Source organism: Artemia sp. Qi Xiang Cuo, chromosome 14 (genome assembly GCF_049724085.1).
Source record: "Artemia sp. Qi Xiang Cuo chromosome 14, ASM4972408v1, whole genome shotgun sequence".
Taxonomy (NCBI): domain Eukaryota; kingdom Metazoa; phylum Arthropoda; class Branchiopoda; order Anostraca; family Artemiidae; genus Artemia; species Artemia sp. Qi Xiang Cuo.
The window spans coordinates 54,585,526-54,608,595 of NC_142807.1; the positions used below are offsets into that span (position 1 = coordinate 54,585,526).

The window sequence follows — 23,070 nt, forward strand, 5'->3', positions numbered from 1 at the left end:
GACGGTGGTATCCATCTTCTACTCTGACACCATGTAACGATTTGTCTCTTCAAGCATATACTTCAAAAACCAAGGTCACAAAACCTGAAATAATACAAGCATAAGCAAAAGCACAAGCAATACATAACAGCACACATACACAAAATACAAGCAAAGCATGGCAAGTAAGTAAGGAATATTACAAAGCTAAGCTTTTACTTGTAAAAATATTTGAATAATATATCCTGTCTATTCTGACGACTTCTAATTACTAAAAGATGATTTTTTAAACATCTTGCAATATAGCTGGGTTATAGATTTACATTGCAATACTGACTTAAAGAAGTGATTTTTGATTTCAGAAGTTTGATTTCAGAAAAAACTCAGCCCTGGGTCAAATTTGTGCGAGCAAAATCTCTGCCAACAGCTCTCACAAAACCAATAGAAGAGGAATTTCTGAGCTGAGCTCAGCCAAAACGTTGGACAAACACAAATGAAATAAAAATTGTGAAAAAGGGTGAACTGAGCTCAGAAAGATCGAGCAATGGAAAACAGCCTCAATGTTGAGTTTTCTCATATACTTCCACAAAATAAAGGTTGTAAAATGGCTATATTGACAGTTCTAGAAAAATCTTTCAGTACTGAGATATCAAGAACTATTAAACAGGGGCCTCTCAACAGAGAAAGGGATGCAAACAAATAGCATTTGGCAGAGCAGAATCTCAACTTTCTTTTCATTCCCAACAACTATGTTTATACAAGGTTTAACTACTGATATCAGTCAGAGAAATTACAGCGAAAATTAAATATGGGCAGTGGCAATTACAAAGGCTCAGACTCCTGTATTCATATATCTTTTTCTGATATTTCAATTATTATTATATGGTACTTTATTACATATTAGCTATTTGCCTATATTATGTATAACTAATTTCTCTAGTAATTAACAATAGGCTAATACCTTGAGATAAATTAATAAAAGTGAGTCTGAAACAAGATTGATTGCTTCAGGTTTGCTTATGTCACAAGCTGATGCTCATCACCGCTAAAAATGGGGGTACAAACCAGTCATGTACACCAGCTATTTTTCTGTGGTATGTACCCAACTTGCTGGTAGCCCATGCACTGAAGTACACACCTCAATGCATTGGGTACCCCACCCATACCAGTTAGGGATTAATTGTTTTACATACAACCATCAACATATAATGTACTCCTTCACCACTGTAGTAGTATACCACAGGATCTGTGCCTCATAGTTTGATACCTACATCTAACCAAGTGTACTACTCCATATATAGCATAGCAGAACCTACTCCATATATAGCGTAGTAGGACCAATCCCATGTTTAATGTAGTACTGATTGTGGGGTGTAGTACTCAAATTCTTAGGTACAGATCCTGTGGTGTACTACTGCAGGGGTGAAGTAGTACATTATGTTGATGGTAGTACATAAAACAATTAATATCCCTAACTGCCCCATACCAATTTTAATTTTTGCATGTATTCTGAGAAAACCCATGACCAGTTTGCTTCTTCCTTTAAGCATATTTAAACTGAAGTGATGCAAAGAAAACCTCAAATATAAATGTATTTTCTCAGAATAGGCCTAGACGAAAAGTGAAAATGAATATCATATTAAAAAAGTAAGTTTTTTTCAATTTAAAGTAAGAAGCAACATTAAAATTTTAAACAACCTGAAATTACTATGTATACAATAGGGGTTGCTCCAAACCTCCTCAATACCTTGCTCTTTACACGAAAGTTTGCATCAGGAAAATTGCATAATTTATTTTTAAAATGTGGATTTTGTCTAATTGCATTGGCAGTTGTTACCAAACATGAAACTCCTTTCTACATCACACATGTCTTTATGAAATAAAAGTTGGCCAGTAAATTATTATTACCTTAAATTGCATTGTCCCTCAACAGTGATATTAAGGTGTCAACAATTACAGCATTATCAAGAAGATTGTTCAATTGGGTAATCACTCTATTTGAGAAGTAGTGGTTATGGACTCTGGTATCTGCCCTCTTCCAGGACAACTTCTTACTATGCCCCGTTGTCCTAGAGAATTCATCAAACTGAAAAGGATCTTGACATGAGGAATCAGCATTAAAAAGCTTATAACTAATTATGACATCCCTTCTTCAAGGCCTGTACAAAAGTGTTGGGACCTTTAGCTTATATAATTGAGATGGATAATCAAGATTCTTGCATCCATCAACAGCTTTTGTTGCCTGTTTTTGGACACATTCTATTTTTTGCTGATTGCCCTTGTTCAGGGGTGTTGCTGCACACATCCCAAATTCTAGCAATGATTGCACAAAACCCTTGTACAGATTGGTCATAACTTTGGATGATCTTCTGCATACAATATGCTTGATTATGCTTAGGGTCTGGGATGCTTTGGCAACATCTATTTGTGCATGTTTGTTAAATTTTAGTTCCTCATCAACAGCAATTCCCAAATCTCTCCCCTCTGCCAAAGAGGCAATCAATTATCCTAAACCATCTGCTCAAGACATTCAAGGAACCATCTGCTCATATGGTGCTGCCACCTTTTCTCCTAAAGCACATTGACTTGCACTTCTGAACGTTAAATTTAAGTTTCCACTCATCAGCCCATAGTGAACTCACATTCAGGTCATCTTGCATTGAGGCTCATGCAACTAATAATTCTGCAGAACCAATAAGCTTTGAATCTGCCAGAGATTAGTTTCTATTGTTTACGTATGGTATTTATTATTGGGAAATATGCATGAATTGTTTGCACAGGGAGATGGTGAGTTTTTCTCCAGAAGTTATTTGTTAAATACTGAGCAGTTCATATTATTGACCAACAAATAAGATGAGCCAACCATTAGATGCCATTTTTTAGGCTCTTTCTGAATATAATGATTGCTTTTCTTGCTAATTCAGTTTAAAGCCTTTATTGGAAACTTGAAAATGATTATTTCTTTCTACTAATTACAAAAAACTTCCTGAAAATAAGTTTTCCAAAGAAAAGTAAAGGCCATTTTAAACTTAAGCCCAGCGGATACAAATACCTTTTAAAATTCAAACTCCAAACGACCAGAAATTATTATTGAAGAATAAATGAAACCCAAAACGAACAGAAATTAAATGAACAATCACAGCAAAAACATACAACAAGTAATAATATAAATGAATAAATGGATCTTAAAGTGAGTAGTGCTTGGATTGAATATGAAAGTCAAGCTTAAAACGAAAAAAAATATTTTCCTATTGAAGCATAAATGAAACTTTAAACGAAAAGAAACTAAATAAACAATCAATGCAAACAAAAATACAATAGATATTAATGTAAATTAATAAATAAATCTTAAAACGAGTGAAACTTAAATTGAATATGCAAATCAAGCTTGAAACAAACAAAAATCCTTACAAACAAGATTTTGGGTATGACCTCCTTCTCTCACTGTAAACGTCTAAAACCTACTGCGTCATTGGTGCTTTGCTGAAAACCAATTTTATGACAAATATTTTCTTTTGTACTTAATATTGAAAATATACATTAAAATTATAGTAACATTTGGAACTGATGAGCTTTCAGAAATTGATAACATTATGCATCAAATATTCAGTTTAATTTATTAACTCTTTTTAAAGATGTTTAAAGATAAAGACGAATATAATTTTACTACAAACAAGTGTTTGGGTACTGCCTCCTTTCCTAACTGCAAATAAAAACTAAAAGTCTACTGCATCACTGGCACTTAACTGAAAACGAATTATATTAAAAATATTTTTTTCCCAGTTCTTACAGCATTGAAAATAAAAATACAATTACAGTGAAATGAATTATTGAACTGATGGATCTTTCAACAATTAATATCATTATACATTAAATATTCAATTTGATTCTGTTTATACTTTCCAAGACTGTTAAAGATACATATAGTTTTCAGTAAAGCACCAATGATGCAGTAGGTTTTAGACTTTTCCAGTGAGAGAAGGAGATCATACCCAAACTCTTGTTTGTAGTGATTTTGATTGTTTCAAGCTTAATTTGCATATTCAATTTAAGTTTCACTTGTATTAAGATTTATTTATTAATTTACATTATTATCTATTGCATATTTGTTTGCATTAATTGTTTATTTAATTTCTGTTTGTTTTAAGTTTCATTTATACTTCAAAAGGAAAATATTTTTTTGTTTTAAGATTGACTTTCATATTCAATCCAAGCATTACTTGCTTTAAGATCTATTTATTCATTTATATTATATCTTGTTGTATGTTTTTGCTATGATTGTTTATTTAATTTCTGTTTGTTTTGGGTTTCATTTATTCTTTAATAGTAATTTCTGGTTGTTTTGAGTTTGAATTTTAAAAGGTATTTGTATCTGCCGAGCTTAAGTTTAAAATGGCCTTTACAAGCATCCCTTTCATACAATCCATATATGCTCCAGGGCACAACTTACAATGCCTGCCCTAGGCCCTGGGGGGTAGTGATGACACCTGAGGTTTTGCTATCGGACTTTTGAGCAATTTTTAACTTAATGGCTATCTCAAAATTTTTATTGGATGCATTTGGGGAAAAAAGGGCGTGGGGGGGGGCGAGGTGCCCTCCAATCTCTTTTTACTTTAAAAAACTGAACTAGAACTTTCAATTTCCAATCAAATGAGCCATCTCTGAAGTTTTTACAAGCATCCCTTCACTAAGAGCCATAAATTCCCCAGGCTGTAACTTACAGCACCTGCCCCTGGGTCCTGGGGGGCTCGGTTGCCACTGAAATTTTTGTTATATGATCTTTGAACTATTTAAAAAAAAGCTATCTCAAAGTTCTTATCGGATGGGTTTGAGGAAAAAAGGGAATGGAGGGGGGAGCTAGGTGCCCTTCAATCCCTTTTGACTCTTAAAACTGAACTAGAACTTTCAATTTCCAATTATACGAGCCCTCTTTGAAGTGAATATGAGCATCCCTTCCATAAGACTCATATATGCCCCCAGGGCACAACTTACAATGCCTGCCCTGGGCCCTGGGGGGTTGTGTTGGCACCAGAATATTTGTTATATGATATTTGAACATTTTTATTGGATACATTTAAAATTTTTATTGGATACATTAGGAAAAAAAGAAGTGTGGGGGGGGGGAAGCTGGCTACCCTCCAATATATTTTGATGCTTAAAAAGTGAACTAGAACTTTCAATTTCCAATCAAATAAGCCCTCTCTGAAGCTTATATGAGTATTCCTTCCATTCGGCATAATGCCCAAAACCACCCCCCCCCCCCCATGGAAAAAATTCATACATCTTTCTCAATAGCAAATACTTTATATGAACAATGGACAAATGTCATAACTTAAATACTTTTCTCCAGGGGTTTTGTGGGGTCAAGTTACACTTGTAGTTATGTTATTCCGACTGATTAAATCTTTTAAAAATTAATATTTTGCTGGTTAATTTTTATTATAAGCCCACCCGGCATGAGCAGTCTGGAGGAGAGTATGGAGGAGTTGAACTCGAATTTAATTGGAGATCAATCACCCCAGGGTTAAACTAGAATTCCTCCCCTCAAAATAGGAACAAATTGAATCCCAAACTGCAATCCATTATTTCAAACAGCTCTTAAAAAAGGAATTTAATGGATATGCCCAAGTATATGTTGATTGATCTTTAAGTGAAGAGGGATGTGGAAGTGGATGCTTTTTAAAAGAGCTCAGCCTATGGATTATGAAAAAACACAAGACAGGGACCAGCACACTAACAGCTGAAGTAGCTGCAATCAATTTGAGCTTAGAGACTCTAATTAAACTGAAAAAGAGCAATTAACATATAGTAATATTCTCTTACTCTAAATCTGCTCTCAATATCCTATGAAACACTAACTTTGAAACACTGGGCATAAGCCTACATCAAACCAAAGAAAACCTAAGCAGCCTTGGAAGATTAGGCTTTGTTACTAAATTTCAATATATACCTAGTCATCTAGGTAAAGAAGGAAATGAAAAAGCAGACAAGATAGCAAAGCAAGAAGCAAAAAGCCAAATGGAACCAGTGAAATCTCTAACTATAAGGGATAAAACTAGATTATGACTAAAAACATTACTTGAAATAAAGCCACCAAATTTATCCCCCTTTCCAACCAGTATACAATCAGTCTGGTTCAACTGCCTGTGTTCAAGTACAGCTAACTTCAACCACCACTCTCCTTCATACAAAATAAAGCAGCCAAATGCAGAAGTTGCCAATAGCCCATTTTGCAGGTACTGTAAAAACACAGAAGAAACCCATGAGCACATACTATTGAATTGTAAAATACTGGAAAGAAAACTGTTAAAGCGGCGTTCACAAGCGTGTCTAGCTAGAATCCGTGTCTAGAACAGGCGTCTAGCCAGAATTCAATGTCTAGGCAACGACCGTTCACATGTAAAATTCGGCTCTTAGCTAGACAAGGCGCTTGGCTAGACATTGGGTTCTAGACTACGTCATATATAACCAATCAGTAGAGTTTTTTCTCGCAAAACTTTCAAAATTACAATTCATTGTTTTTAATGTCATTAATTAAGAATTTTTATATCTAACTGGCCAATAATTACTACTATAATGGATGAGACCAAAACAGCAAATGCTCTAGCATGCTTCACTATTTTGTCTGGTGCTGCATATTTGCTGAAAAAGAAAAAAAAAAAAGTGTTCAAGAAAAAAAAGAAGAGTTTGGGTTAGGCCTATTTTCCAGGCTGAAGTAAGAAAGAGGCAAAGTGATTACTACAATCTAATGAAAGAGATGCTCTATTCATGTGACCCTGAAAAATACATTCAATACTTAAGAATGGATGTCCACCAATTTGGATTCCTTGTTGAGCTTTTAAAACCAAAGCTTCAAAGAAGTAGTCAAGTAAGGGAAGCTATTTATGTGGAGGAAAAGGTAGCTCTCACTTTACGCTATTTAGCAGAAGTTGGCTCTATGAGGAGTGTCTCCTTTGCTTTTAGGGTGGGCTTTTCCACTGTCAGCCAGACAATAAGAGAGACTTGCCAAGCAATTTCTGATGTTCTTGAGCCCCTGTTCTTAAGGCCTCCTATGACAAGTGAAGATTTTGAAGCTGTTGCAAAGGGTTTCTGGGATAATTGGAACTTCCCAAATTGTGTAGGAGCTGTTGATGGGAAACATATTCGAACTGAGGCCCCTGGTGGGAGTGGTAGTGAGTATTACAATTATAAACAGTATTTTTCAATAGTGCTACTTGCAGTTTGCCACACAGATTATAACTTTCTTTTTGTGGATATTGGAACTCCTGGTAGTAATAATGACTGTGGCATATTTAATTCAAGTGTACTAGGAAAAAGATTAGAGGCAGGACAGGTTTCCTTGCCACCCCCAAGTAAGCTTCCTGGACTTCAAAATATTAAATTTCCATATGTGTTTGTAGGGGATGATGCATTTCCCCTTAAAACCTACATGATGAAACCATATGCAGCTTCTAGTAGGCACTTTGACTTTTCAGAAAACTGTTTTAATTACCGTTTATCACGTGCCAGAAGAACAATAGAAAATACATTTGGAATATTTGCTTCCCGTTGGAGAATATTCAAAAAACCAATAATAGCACGCATTGCTACAACCAGAATGATTGTAAAAGCATGCTGTTGTTTGCACAATTATTTAAGAAGTGCAGACAATACAAGTGCTCCTCAAAGGATGTATATTCCCCCTGGCATGGTGGACACAAGTGACGCAATGAATGGACTTTGGAGAGAAATTACTTCTAATGATACAAACCTAATTGACATCAGGCGAATGGGCAGTTTTAATGCTGCTACTCAGTCTCTTAGATACAGGAACCTCCTGAAATTATATTTTCAAAGTGAAGCTGGTATTGTCCCATGGCAAGCCAGCATTGTTAACCGTGGTTCTTTTTAAATCTCTTGTAATAATCAATATACGTTAATAATAAACAGTTGTTCTAATTAATCTATGGAGGATTTAGGTTTACTGTTATTGGATTCTAACAGTTCACATGGCATCTTCTCTTCAAGTTAAACCTTAGTAAGTTTTTGAAAATCTTTATGTCAAGAACTATATAAATGTTTCACATAAATAAGTTGATAATTTATGATCAGCGTATTTCTCTGCTCGTTTTCTTTACATTGAAATCCTTTTACTTTAATTAAAACATGGATTTGTTTTTAAAATGTTTTCTGCAAGACAAATTAGATGTCTAATAATTTATATTTTAAAGTTTTATATATTAATATTTATTAGACCTTATATAATGGAACATACAACATTAGTGAATAAAAGAAGTCAAAAATTATTGTTTGTATTGAAGTCTTCACTAAATTTCCTCATATAGAAGCTACCTATTTTCTAAGTTTAAGTTACTTCCAAACAATATGAATCAACTTCTAGTATTTAAACAGTTCAAGAAAGCCAGCTTCAGGATTTTACCCCAGTGGTGCATCAGGATGGTGGACAAATCCTGGTCAAACAGCCAAACTTTGATTCATTGATAAAAGATAAAAAGAAGGCTTCTTTTTGCAAATTTATATTTAGGATATTAGGAAAATATAACTGGGAATGATTTAAAAATGGGAGGAAACATTATAATCTCACTAACAGATATGTGCTGCGTATTAAAAGATAAGAATTTAACTTTTTTATTGTTGCCAGAAAATTTTGATGATATTACTTATTTATAAATTAAGCAATATAGTTTGTAACTGCTTTAGTCTTAAAAAAAAAATTCAGAAGAGCTGCTAAGCTGCAATTTTATTGTACAAGCTTTCAAAATGGAGTGTAATCTAGGCTAAGAGGTTTGACATAACAATTGGTTCCTTCTTCCTTTCCCAATGAAGCAAGATGCACCCATGAATGCCATTTGGGGAGCTGAGTTGAGCAACTTTGATAAAGTTTTAGTTAAGGGGCTTCTTTTTATATTTGATAGTAGTTGATAAATGTTAATGGAATATCACGACAGAATCAAGAGCCTAAATATATGCTTGGAAGTTATTGATAAGCTACTAGACAATCTCTTGCTTACCTTTTCATCGGTTCACTAGCAGTGCTTTTGCTATTCAAACATTGTCATTTCTTCATTTTATCTAAGTACAAATAAACCATTGTTTATTATGATTTTCTTGTTCATATTGCCAGACGTCAGGAAGGTCTCTCGTGATCTCTAGGAAACGCTCAATTGGGAACCCGAAACACAGAGGAATAAGGTTCCTCTAGGCCCATACTCTAGTTTTTACAAGAGAGGTGACAAAACTCTCAAGATTCCACCTATTTTTTAATTAAATGGACAAAGGGATTCAAACCCTTAATTCCGCTACCTTTCAACTCAAAGTAATATCACCCTGAAGTTCACCCCCCCTCGTTATATTTTTGTTCCTTAAAAAAAATGAAAAAGTAATTTTTATATCAGCCAGGGTCAGATATGTGTGCACTGTGATGAAACTAGGATCTTAAGTTCGTCCTAAATGTCTTGCAAGAAAAGCAAAATACCTAAAATTACAGTTTATTAATGTTTTATTCCCACAATCCCACCAAAAGTCCGGAAAGCCAAAAAACCTATTTTTGCTGCTTAATTCACTGTTTTATGTAAATCAAAATTGTTTTGTTTGTACTAAACAAAACTTTTGCTCCTTCTAAGTTTTTATTAATACCACTCAGATTGATATATAACAGTGTTTGAAGTTCATCAAATAAGGGATTTCTATACCAAAAACTTCAAGATGACATTTAAGTATTTCACAATAAAATCAACTTGGTGGAAGTGACTTAGAACTTGAGAGTCATGGCTAATTAGAGTGAATGCAAGATAGATACTATAGTAAGTATTTCAACAAATGTTTTTAATTAGCCACAAAAAATCTTCATATAGAGCTCTGACCTTAGTCCAAATATTCTCTTACAGACTCACCTCCAAAAAAACCCATGACTTTTGCTAAAAGTTAACCTAGGTGGCCCTTTAAAATCTAAAAAAGGAGAACCAAACATTTCAATTAAAGACAGTAAAAAAAAAAAAATATTTCAGTATAAAAAAAAAAAAATGAATCTACTCAATGTCTGTTCCAGCTATAGTGTAAACACAAATATTGTCATTATCTTGTTGTTCTTCCAAATCATCAATAATCTCTAGGACCTTGGCCATAGCAATTCTTTCATTTTTTTTGTCAAATGTCTGATTTTATTGGCAATAAGTTTGCCAAATATTCCTGCATTATCTTCTTTAGGTTCTGTTTTATTTTGATTTTTTTTAAAACATCTGAGGCATGTAATATGGCATCAGTAATACCATCTTCTTCACTCTCTCTTCTTTTAATTCCTCTTCGTTTTTTGGTGTTTTCTTTAGAACTCTCTGTTAAAAAAAGAAGCACAATTTAATCATAGTTGCATACAAATGACCCAGAGGGAGTTGGTGAGGGTAGGTTAAAATACAAAAAAAGCAACAAATAAATGTCCTTTCATCCCAATTTTAAAATAAGGATGGCCTTCTGATTTATTTCTAGCATTCAGCAAGAAAATGCCAGATATCTATAAACCAGATATGGGAAACAAATAGTATATCCCTCAGTTTAATTTATGACTAGACAAATGCAGGTCAAAGCTAGCATACATATAATTGGTTCTAGGAGTCTCCTCTCAAAAAATACCCCCAGAACACGCATCCTCACTGAAAGTAAATTATTCTCAAAAATTTACTCTCCACAGAAAATTACCCCGGACCCCCCCCCCCTGCAGAAAAATCCCCAGCAAAAAATATCCCTGCTTTTTCCCAATAGCAAACAATACCTGTAAGCAATGGACAAATTTAAAAACTTATAAAGGCTCTTAAACTTGTAAACTGGGGCTCTTTGATTGGAGTGTAGTTGGGGGGGGGGACTCAAAGGGTGTATTTTAATGCAAAAAATTACAGCTCTCATTGAACCATCAGCTAAATACAGAACTGGTTCAAAGGGAGAGATGAGGGGAGCTTGTAGGTTGAACTTGATGTATAATACCAAGGGTTGTAACCATAAGAGTTTAGGTCCTTTTTATAAGTTGAAAGAGATTTTAGCCCAACCAGTTGTGGGCAGGCAGGGGGGGGGGATAAACTCTAGCCATCCTTTAATTTGGCACTTCCTAAAATTTACTCTTTCTCAAATGAAAACCCTTTATCATTATGAAAAAAAAAACTCTTTCAATTTGACTGCAAGAATCAATTTAATTTCAGTTGATTTGCACAAGGCAGTGAATTATTATTTTTTTTTTTTTTATGAAACTATGAGAACACTTAGCTTCAGCTAAGAACATTTTTATTGCTTAGTGGTATTTCCAAAAAAATACAAAACCAATCAGAATATCATTAGCACAAAACTGACTTGGTGTGGAATCCTTACACCTTCTTAGATATACATATAACACAAGTTCTACAATATTGACAAAATGTGAGACCCCTTACAGACATGGATATTGTCTTTTTATATATTCACAAATTTCTTTTTCAAAAATTTATAGGATCATAAAACCATTAGGAATCCATTTGACAAAACTGACTGTTTACAATCCTTGTACCTTCTTAGATATACATATAACATAGGTTCAACAATCTTTACAAAACGTGACACCCCTCAGAGACGTAGATATTGCTGTCTCACATATTCACAAATTTCCTATCCAAAGATCAATGGAATCAGAAAATGGCTTTGATGGACAGATTTTATTTCTGCAGTTTATAGTAAGAAATATATTTTGAATAAAATTCAGAATTAAAAGATAAGAACTACTATATTTCTTACTAAAAATTAGGTTGAAATACTGACTGAATATTCTGTATTCCTTTAAAACTGAGCATTTTTATTTATTCAATCTGGTATTTGCAGCTTACATTTGATGTTTCGATTGTACAAGAATTATTTTATTGTTAAAAAAATGTCGTTTTAACAATATCTTATAAACTTGATCTCCTCAAAAGAAACCCATTCCCAGAAAATGAGTGAGGCACAGACATAGAGAGAGAAAGAGAGGCTTTGCACATGTACAAAGATAAATGAAAAAAATTGAATATACACTAAACTAACAAACCTTGACTTTTTTCTGTAATAGAGGAGTCTATGTCATCCTGAGCTTCAGCTGTACTTTTTGGTTGAAGAACTGGGGTCGAGCAGCTTGGGGATGGAGAAGAACTGGGGTTGGAGCAACAATTTGGTTCAGAGCTTTCATCTTGGGATTCTTCCTATAAAATCAATACTAAATGAATCAATTACATGAATTTTTTGTGGCTTGTCTTTACACTTTGTATTGTGGGCATTTGTAAACAAATTTGAAGATGGCAGGACTGGAAAATATGCCTTCACAAGAAATCTTTTGTATTTGTAAACATCAACAAAGGATTGCAAATTGTACACAGAAGTTCAATGAAATAGCAGTTCAATTTATAACACAAGAAGCATTACAAGTCAATCTGATAAGTTTTTTTGAAAACAATATATATTATATCTATTACTACATTGGAGTCTTGACAGCACTTGTAATTCCAAGTAAAACTGCAGCATACTCTGGTTACAACTACACTCTTTGATTACAACAACTTTAGAATGAGTTAACAGCTGGCATGTTAAATTTCTAAAAGCTTACTGTTGGGATTTCCATATTCTTGTTATTTATATGCACTAACCTAAATAAGAAGAACTTAATAGACTAATCAGTTGGTTTTTGAGCACAACTGCACTTCACATAAATTACAAATTCATTTCACACCTTCTTCATAGTGTTTTTGTTGAAAGGCATAACTGTCAAATTGTTTTTAATTCCTTACTGAAAACCAAGAAAAAACCTAAATCAATTAAACAAGCACTATTGTCTACTGATTGATATATGAGCTTATTTCCAAAATTTTTATTCAGTAGGTTACATTATTTTTTTCTCAATATAAAATATCATCCCATTAAAAAGCAATTGTTTACCCTAGTGAACATATATTAGAGGCTATAGTTCTGATAAATTTACAGAACATAATTAACTAGCCAACTCTTCTCTGGCTTACAGTACAAAGTTGGTAAAATATTAAAAATAGTAGGCTATATAACAGATCAGTAGAATTATATTATATAAGGCTATATGCGGCACTATTAGGAGGTGGAATAGGGAACTACATTCTTAGAGCAGCAAATATTATATTGCAAATAGGTTTTGGGGAATCTATTGACAATAGGCCTCCTCTTTTGTTATTAACATGTTTCCTTTTGAAAAGCAACTCTCCTAATCAATTAGCTATTATGGAAAATAGTGACTCAACTATAGGTCTAATTGTTTAATTATAGGCCTATAGCCTAGCATATAAGCTTATATAGCCTATAATATAGCTTAGGCCTATTAGATTATCTAAAAATTATCATGAAAATAATTAGGATATGGCTGACATACCTGAATATTGGTAGACTGCAAAATGTTCTGATGTCTTTCATCAGGAGCAGACCGAATCTCCACATGCTGCTTGAGGAATTGGAGGTTTTTGTATAGGTCCCACATTGACTCCTTCCCTACTCCACTGCCACTCTTCTTCCTCAAAACCCTCAAACGTTCATTTCTGAATATCCTTTTTAATGACAGGAAGTATAATTGAACATTTTTAGATGAAGTGCCTGGGTAGGCTAAAGACATTTTTTCAGAGATGCACCTCCAGACATTTTCAATAAAAATTTTGTCCATATGTTTTGGGTCACTTTTAATATATAAACATGGATTGCACTCTATACAGACAATAAGTTCTTCCCAATATTTGGATTTTTTTTCTGTTCCATGTGCCACACATTTTTACTATATTTTATTTCAAAAATTACTTTCAATTTTTAAATGTAAATACAGATGAAAGTAGTGAAATGTTTTCTTAATATGTCTCCTTATCAGGTGTCAAGAGGCTAAACAAATACCAAAATATAATTCTACTTTAGCTACTTTTGGCTGTCTTGGAAACTGGTTAAGTTAGGAAAATGGAACTTTCAGGGATGGGTCTACAGGCTAAAGTATTGCCAGGGAAGGTACCTTGAACTACCTACCTCCACTCCTTCTCCCTCTAGAGGGTCCTGAAATTTGCCAACATGTTAGCTCTATACCTATTGAAATTTTGACAAAATAGCCTTTTACTTTAATTTTCAGTTATCAGTTTCTTTTTCTCTGAATTTAGTTCCTAAGATGCAATTCCTGTTATTTGAGTAGAATTTTAAGTCATATCAATGTTGTGGTAAAATTCTATTTTAGCTACTTTTGGCTATCTTGGAAAGAGGTTAGAATAGAAAAATGAAACTTTCAGAGATGGGCTAAAGTATTTCCTGGGAAAGTATTTTTAAGTACCTATCTCCACTCCTTCTCCCACTAGAAGGTCCTGACCTTTGATGACCTTGAAAAATTCATGTATTATAACAGGGAAACATTCCAAAATAGATCTTCTGCTTAAATGAAGTACAGCTAAATTGTTTTCAGCTTCACAACTTTGCTCAATCCCAATTTATAAGGTTTTAAAGATATGCAAACACCTTTCCTAAATAAAAAAAACACATTGATATGGCTTAAAATTCTACACAAATAACAGGAATTGCATTTTCAGAAATAAAGCCAGAGAAACTGACAACTGAAAATTAAGGTAAAATGTTTTTCTGTCAAAATTTCAATAGGTCATGTCATGTATGCAAATTTCAGGACCCTCTAAAGGGAGAAGCAGTAGAGGTAGGTACTTCAAAATACCTTCCCAGGACATACCTTTGCCTGTAGATCCGTGCCTGAAAGTTTCATTTTCCTAACCTAACCCATTTCCAAGGTAGCCAAAAGTAGAATTTTAACTTTTCTTGTGCTACATTTAAGCAGAAGATCTATTTTGCAAAGTTCACTTTCATAACACACAGATTTTTAAAGGTCATCAAAGGTCAGGACCCCCTAGAGGGAGAAGGAGTGGAGGTAAGTACTTCAAAATACCTTCTGGGGACATAATTTAGCCTGTAAACACATCTCTGAAAGTTTCATTTTCCTAACCTAACCCCTTTCCAAGATAGCAAAAGTAGTTAGTAGAATTTTACTAATCAAAGTTTTGATACATCCATTTTGATGAAAAAAAAATCCAAAGACCAAATAACTTATGCCTTTAGGGTAGAAAAAATCCCCCTCAGTCCCCTGGGCAAGTGTTTAAGCTATGCAAGTGGTCCATTGTTTTCAAATAAGGTTTTTATGGAAGGGGTGGTTGTGCAAACTTCTAACAGCTCTGATTTGAATTTGAAAGTAAGGCCTATAATGCCCTTAGCCTCGTTTTCAGGCACCGAGTTCAAACACGGGTTGCTATCGAGTTCTCTACATCAAGCGTTTCTAGGGTTGCGGGTTCAACAGGAATCCGCTTCTAAGCGTTTTCAGCTGCCGGGTTCTCCCCATGTGTGAACCCGGGTTCCTTGAATCTGGGACCCGTAGAAATACCAGGTTCAAACCAGAGTTCTGCGTTCATTGGCGGTAAATTCAAAAATGGCTAACAACCCTGAATTCACAGCCCATGAAGTTTGCTCATTGGGATCCCAAACAGTTGATTTTGAATTGAAAATCAAGTATTTTGCAGTAGGCATGAATACATGGCTAATTGTAGAAAAAACTAAGACAGATAGTCCGAGTAATTGAGAGGGTAATTCTATTCTTCAGCATCAAGCGTTTTCATCTGTGAAGTTTCAACCCCGTGTTTTCCTTGAGAACCCACTTTGTGAAAACGCTTGATGCACTAGACGAGAATAACCCGTGTTCGAACCCGCTCAGCCTGAAAACGAGGCTCTTATTGAAAGTCAAAGGGTGACCAGCAGGATACCACCAGATGGCTAATTTGACAGTGTATATATGTACAAATCTTTAAATTAGCCAACCAGCTGGACCTAGGAGACCAGCTGGACATTAGGAAACATGTTAAGAAAACTATCCTTACTCCATAATAGGCAGAATAATCATAGTTAGCACATTTTGCAGGGAGAGAACCTTTATTTTCACCTCTTTCCTTGTTTTTCTAATAAATCCATGAATTTCTTAGACCCTATATATTTACAGAGTATATTCCCCCCCCCCCCAATGTGCAAGTATATACCCCGGATTGCACCCTGAATCTAAATATAACATTCATTTGCATCACAAATGAACTTTACCCCCATATTAGTCATATAGAGAAAGTCTGTGACCTGCTGCCCCATCCACACCTTTTTTCCTTGAATGCATCAGATCAAAATTTTTGGTATAAATGTTAGTGATGCCAGGTGTCTGACATTAAATAGCACACCAAGAGAAGCAAAAATGTGCCATCAGCACATTTTTGCTGTATATTTTTTGGTTAGAGTTTGAAATTCAGGCAGATTAGATCTTGCAGGGATGAGTGAAAAAAACAAACAAACAGAAATTCAGAGACAACATTACCACATAGGCACAAATTGTGTGAATTTTGCCTTTCAGAAAACTAGAACTCAAAATTGGTAGGATTCAGTCTTCAATGACAGATTTCAGCACCAGATTCTGAAATCTGAAACAGTGAAGCATTTTTTGACTAATTAAATACACTTTTGTGGTTGAAATTTTCTGTTCTCAGTCTCTGGCTTGACAAGAAAGATATTTTCCTCAGTTCTCTTGTGTGTCAGAGAATTAAATAAAAGCGGAAATTAAAGTAAATCTAAAAAAATACTTTCCAATATGTAAAATTGTATTTTACATTATTTTTTGGCGAACATGCTGAATTATTCCCTACCAACAATATAAATTGTGATTTAAGAACTAAAAAAATAAATAGGCACTCAGTATAATGGTCTTGCAATATAGATAAGTTATACAAAAATGTGGAACTTAAAGGCGCAATTGATAAAGATAAATAATAGATGGGATTGAATGAAGAACATATGAAGAACAAAAGAAAAGCATGATCCTTGAAGGTCACATCTCTCCGAAATGTCATTTAGGTAAGTAACATCAAACTTTACTTCCTTATGCAATGTTTTTATGACATTGCAATCCTAAGCTTCAAAAAGATGTAAATTCTCAAACTTAGTTATGAGAACAAAATGTTTTGTAGCTTTCAAAATATAAATTAGAACAACAAGAACAACCAAGTCAAAGATTAAAAATTAGACTGGCCATTATTAATACAAACATCTATAAAATTGCAGGCCAAAGACTGTTCTGAGATTTTTTGTTGTGAAACAGAAGCCTAAGACATACATAAGAGACAAAATTGTCCTTGGCAAGGTTTTTAAACATTTCTGATTGTTATTTTATTGGTGTTTCCCTTTTAATGAATTTTGAATTAGTTTTTGCATTTTTAATCAAATATTATATTTATCTTTGACTGGTATTCAAAATCATTTTCAAAGTTAAACAACAAAGAAATAAAATATAAATTTCACTTCTTTCACTCCAAGCTTCCATTGATAGGAGAGGGTAGGAATATGTTACTTTTCCAGGTGGGATGGGTAGTCCATGCTTTTACAACCCTCTATTGATTTAGTTGCTTGCCTTTGTACACTCTAGTTTTTTCTTGTCACCTCTATTTAATGGGGTTACCACACACATACCAAACTCCAGTTTTGGTCCAAGATGTTCTTTATATAGCTTTGACATAAGCTTTGGTGATCTACTGTAGAATGTTCTTTTTATAATTCTTGGAGTCTGGAGCTCTTTGGAGGCAACTGACTGAGCATGTTGGTCAAACTTTAATTCTTCATCCACAAGTATACCCAGGTCTCCTTTAGCATGGTAGGAATCAATCATCTGCCCAGAACCATCTATTTCACACATGTGATACTGATCCTTCACATTCTTTCTGTCAAAACGAATTGTCCTGCATTTTTTAATGTTGAATTTTAACATCCAGAGTTTTGCCCAATCTGAAGGTTTGTCTAGGTCAGCTTGTAATTAGGGTTGCTCTTTGGCTGTTTTTGCAGGGCTGATAATTTTCAAATCAATGGCATACAGGTTCTTTTTATTTTTGACAGATTCTGGAGCATTGTTAATGTAAATGTTAAATAATAATAATGTTTGACCAAGGATTGTTCCCTTTGGGACTCCACTTTACACACTTCCGTAATATCTGAGAGAAATGCCAGACTGTTTTCTCCATACACCTTTATGCTCTGCCCTCTATCTTTCAGGAATGTCATCGCCCACTCAACAACCTCGTGGCTTACCCCAATTGAAAATAATTTTGCCTGTAGTTGATGATGACATACTTTTTCAAATGAATATTTATTTATTTATTTCATTCAATACAGGAGAAAGCTGTAGGCTTGTTGCAATACAAACACAAGAAATGACAGCAACACTGCAAAACACAAAATAAAAAATATTCTTCAGTGAAAAAGAAGTATGCAGCCAACTATAATACAGAAACTGTTTTCCATAGAACTCAGTTTCAACCAGAGCACTCTTAAATGTTTGCACCATTTGTGCAGAAACTATTATATCAGGTAAACTATTCCATAGTTTTGTTGCTTGGTTAATAAAGCTACATTGACCTATTTTCTTGTGCACTTGGGGCTAGAACAGTTTATACAAGTTTTGTCAAGTGGCTTAGTAATGGCTAAGTTTGAAGAAATCAGCCCAGTCCACATTATTGACACCCTTCATAATATGGAACATATTAATCAGGTCAGTCCTGTCCTGTCAAAACTCTAGAGAAGAAAGTCCCAAACATTGCAGTCAATGCCAATATGGTAAATGACTCAAATATGGCACAAATTTTGACACCCAATGTTGAACCTTTTCAATTTGCTGCATAGATAATTTTTGAGACCCCACTGCTTTTCCATGACGATAAATAAAAGTTCAAATAGGGATAAAATCCTTTAAATAGACAGTGATGATGATAACAGTGATAGAAATTCATCTACAATCAATTAACGCCCTTTTTCTTTTCTAGGTCGAAAAAATAGTAAAGAGGTGAAAAAAAAGTAAAAAAGAGCTGAGCAGTAAATTTCGAAAACTTCTGTGTAAGCCTGTATCTGTTGCCGTCTTTTTGTGTAATGGCATTCATTTTTACATAAAAAGTCGTTGCAACAGATTGTAAGTTAAAATATCTTGTAAATAATCTCGTATATATTAGTTAATAGTTGTTAATAATAGTTGATAGTTAATAGTTGTTAATAATATAATAGTTAATAAATAGTTAAATAATCTTGTAATTGTAAAGTTAAAATAAAAATCAGGGGTTCTCAACTTTAAGTTTGTTTTATCCTCGGTATAATTCTTGTTTGTGCCCTTTTTTCTCATTTTAAAATATATAGAACCCTTTACTTTTTTTAATAAATTTTCTTTTTTTCTCACCCCTCCCGCCCCTACTGGAATGGTCACTTAAGCTCTTCGGCTCCTTGTACAGCCGTTGCTTCTGAGCCCAGGACCCACGGACTGAGTCAACAAAAAGAAAAAAAATTCAAACATTTTATTTTCCCTTTTTTTGAATAAAAATTTTTGACTATAAGTGACAATTTTTTTGAAAACTGTCGCTTTCTGGTGTAAATGCTCCTCCCAGTTGAGGAGTATTTTTTATCTGGTATGCAAAGAATATGTATAATAATTGGCCATCTCTGGTGATTCAAAACGGAGGCGACTTCTTGCTGGCCTCTGGGAGTATGGATCTCTTCGTTGCCCGTGACATGTATTTTCAAAGGCGGTAAGAGGTTTCTCATGTTTTGTGGTCAGATTTAGGCATTGCGTGGTAGGTATCCCACTTAGAACAGACACAACACTGCACTGGAACAGTCGGGGTTTCAGCTTCGATGAGTATGCTGTGGATTTCCAGATTGGTAAAAGTCTCTGAAATGCCACGTTGGCTAGGGCTTCTCTGGTGCGTAATACTTTTTCAAAATTACCACTGGAAGTTACTGTGTCTCTTAAGTACTTGAAGTCTGTTACCGATTTGATGGCTTTATCTCATAGTCGGATTCTCATCGGTGAATTGCTAATTGACATAATTTTAGTCTTTGGAACGCTGGTGCGTAATCCGAATGCTTCAGCTTAATTCGCGAGTTTGTTCAGAAAGTTCTGAAGCTTTTGCTTTTTCGCTTTTGTGGGCCCAACATCATCGGCAAAATCGACATCCTGGAGAAGTTTTCTTACCATTCAGATTTCATGCCCATTTATCTGTAAAGATGTAGTCTAAAACTAGGACGAAAATAAAAGGTGAAAGGACACAGCCTTGCTTGAGACCAATCATCACTTCGAAGCAGCGCATGTTGCCACAGAGGTTTTAACACAACATTTTGTCTCTTCGCATGTGGTAACTATTAGACGGACTAGCTTCCCGGGATTGGTGACATTATCTCTTAGGAAAATATGCAAATTTGATGGAATATAATTTTAAAGAATATGAATACGTTTGGCAAAGCTTCTGTAAGGAGAGTAATCTCACAAAAGAACCCATTTAGCTTTTGATAAATTTTACAGAAATAATTGATTTTATAATATAACGTTGCTGCCTTCTTCCTAAAACTGTGGCAAGACGAAAACTTTTGGATGAAACTAAAAATTTGTATTAATCGAATATAAATTGATTTTAGACAACGTGAGCACCCATGGCAAGACAATTAGGCTGATGATAAAAGAAAGATTGATTGTTATATGATGTGTTTAATGTCTGCCTTTGGTTCCGTAAATTAACCATAAAATTGCGTAATTGTCAAAGAAAGGAAATGAAATGATTATGCTGCATTCTCATCAACTGCGAAATTTGCAATCCTAATGCGATTTAACCTGTGACCTACTAAATCCGAAGCATGCGGTTAAAACGTTTGCGGATTGGAGAAGAAAAGAACATGGAGGCAGTTGAAAGGCAGATTTCAGCTTTTAAATTTCATCAAGTATTAAGCATAAAAGATGATAATTAATTCAGAAGGCTTGGGAGGAAATTTCGAGAGACGAAATTGCCCAATAGGATGTGGTGAACAGTATACTGGACTGTTTCAAAAGCAAGCTATCCACCAAAATGACATATCCTAGGTCAGGGATCATGCAGGGCAAACTTGTTTAAAAAATTAAATTTATTGACTCAGATGCAGAAAAGTGACCAAATCCAAAGATCCTGGTAAAATTAGAACATAGGACCATAATGAGATAGCTAAGAAATGCAACTTTTTATGTGAACAGAGTGCGATTTCACCGCTGCGGCGATGCGGTGTAGAAAAATGCACAATATTGCGTTTTCTGCAACGCACCTATCTGTGTGAACAGTAGGTGAAGGTTTCAGCGTCTTTAGGAAGTCATTTTGTAGTTTTCCTTAATTTTAAACAGAGTCAAGACCAAACTTCAAACCTTTCTCCCTAAATTAAGATTCGAGATCCATCCCCACCCTCCCAAGTAGTTACTGAAAGTTTCAAATTTATGTGCGAATGTATAGTTGATTGAGAACAAGGTTTTATGAAAAATATTTGTGTATTATTAATGTATTTCTACGGTGAAAGGGGTGCCCTATGGCAGAAAGGCACCCTGCTAAACCGGGAATGGTACTTTTTTTTTCGGGTTTAAATTTTTTTGTAGTATACCTTGTCTTTGTCAGTTATGTTTGGCTACCCAAATCCAAAATTCAAATAATAAAAGTTGTTTTTAAATTAGTGTAGGTGACATTAAAGTTTGAAATTAAGTGAAAAAGATTATTATGTCACCGAGAGGAGAGGTGGGATTTATTTAAAAAAAAAAACAAAAAAAAACACGCAAGCATGGTGAAAACCTTAGGGCTTGCTTGAATGGCTGAAAAGAAGTCATTTTGCAGAGGTTCCCACTGCAGAATCTATTGGCGTGCCATTTAGACATTGTTTATGGAAGATAAAGCGGCTTACATTTTTAGGGGAGGGGGCTGACATTGCCACATTCTATGTTACAGTTTTAAGTGCTTTGGTAGACTATGTCAAACTTGGTTACTTCTTTGTAATGATTGGTGTAATGTAAAATTTCTTCTTTGTAATGGAAAATGGCATTTCACGTTTTTAACTATTTAGGATTTGAGTAGGTATTTAAATCCTAGATAGTTAGAAATGTGGAATGGCTTTCGAAGAGTAATTTTTTTGTTGAATGTTTCATGTCAATCTTATTTGGAAAAAAGAATAATCTATTTTTGGGTGACTATACTGAAATAGCAAACTATTTTTGGGTGACTATACAAATAGCAAATAATTTTTGCATGCTTCAAGATAGATATAATGTCTCAGACAACTGATACTCCTATGTCCTTGATGTAGTCCTTATTGAGATCAAGAAGCAGCTCTCTCCTTTTTCGTTCTTTTTGGAATATTTTTGCATAGTTTTCAGTTGCTCCTTCAGGAACACCTGCCTCTTTGAAAAAGCTTATCCAATCTGAAAAAAACAACAACAAATATAAATTGTTAAAAATACAGAAACATCCAGAAATGAACAGAAATGAAAATATAAATTGTTAAAAATACAGAAACATCCAGAAATGAACAACTAGCTGCGACTGTGTCAACACAAAATAAAGAAAGAAAGTTAAAATTCAACTTTACTCATTATCCATACTGCAAAAAAAGTTTTAGACAATATACTACAGCCTCATAAAGCACAAGGTGAAGAAATGCGGCAATTAGAACCTGTGAAATAAACGCAAGAAGACATGAAAACGGTTGGATTTTCCGTCTTGGGAAGAATATAAAAAAAAATCAGATGGGGAATAGTTACAAGAAAAAATCTATATGATGGCTGAAACAATATACATAGGCATTTTTTGTTAAGTCTCAAGGCTGAATAAAATGAAATAGTAACTATGTTGATTGATTCATGCTAAGTCTCTCATATGTAATGGTTCAGGAAAACTACACAAAAGGTTTCAGATCAATGATATAAGTAATTACTAATAGTAAAGCATGATGCAAAAAGGTCCAACCCTCAGAGAGAAAACAGACGAACTGACATGACAAGGAATAAGTTTTGTTCAACACATTCGAAATCTTGGAAGCACACAGAAAAAAAAATTCAGTACCATGTTGGACCCAGTTCTAATTCCATATTCTCCTAATTTGCTATTCAAAATTAAATTCTAAAGAAGAGTCAATCAGATTATATATGATATCTCTAGAGAAATTAGGCCTGCACTATGAATTAGGAAATAGTTCAGATGAAGTGAGTTTGACCTGTAG

At 34.2% G+C, this 23,070-nt stretch overlaps 3 protein-coding genes across 3 annotated transcripts in view; 1 reads left to right on the top strand and 2 right to left on the bottom strand.

The window, feature by feature from the left end:
* Positions 1–6,781: 6,781 nt before the first annotated feature.
* LOC148944642 (uncharacterized) lies at positions 6,782–7,870 on the top strand. Its single transcript, XM_089099979.1, has one exon. It carries the CDS (start codon positions 6,782–6,784, stop codon positions 7,868–7,870), a length of 1,089 nt encoding a protein of 362 aa, XP_088956105.1.
* Positions 7,871–9,486: 1,616 nt separating this feature from the next.
* Positions 9,487–14,269, bottom strand: LOC148944643 (uncharacterized). The gene is made up of 3 exons (XM_089100312.1): positions 13,358–14,269; positions 12,017–12,167; positions 9,487–10,310 (listed from the first exon to the last, which is right to left on the bottom strand). The coding sequence occupies exons 1-3, from the start codon at positions 13,640–13,642 to the stop codon at positions 10,126–10,128; spliced, it is 621 nt and encodes a 206-aa protein (XP_088956438.1). The 5' UTR covers positions 13,643–14,269; the 3' UTR covers positions 9,487–10,125.
* Positions 14,270–22,213: 7,944 nt separating this feature from the next.
* The window catches only part of LOC148944644 (uncharacterized), a 191,446-nt gene continuing 190,589 nt past the window's right edge, over positions 22,214–23,070 (bottom strand). Inside the window, exon 3 of the mRNA XM_089099714.1 lies at positions 22,214–22,273. Coding sequence (XP_088955840.1) covers positions 22,265–22,273 — 9 coding nt within the window. The 3' untranslated portion in view covers positions 22,214–22,264. The remainder of the gene's footprint in view (positions 22,274–23,070) is intronic.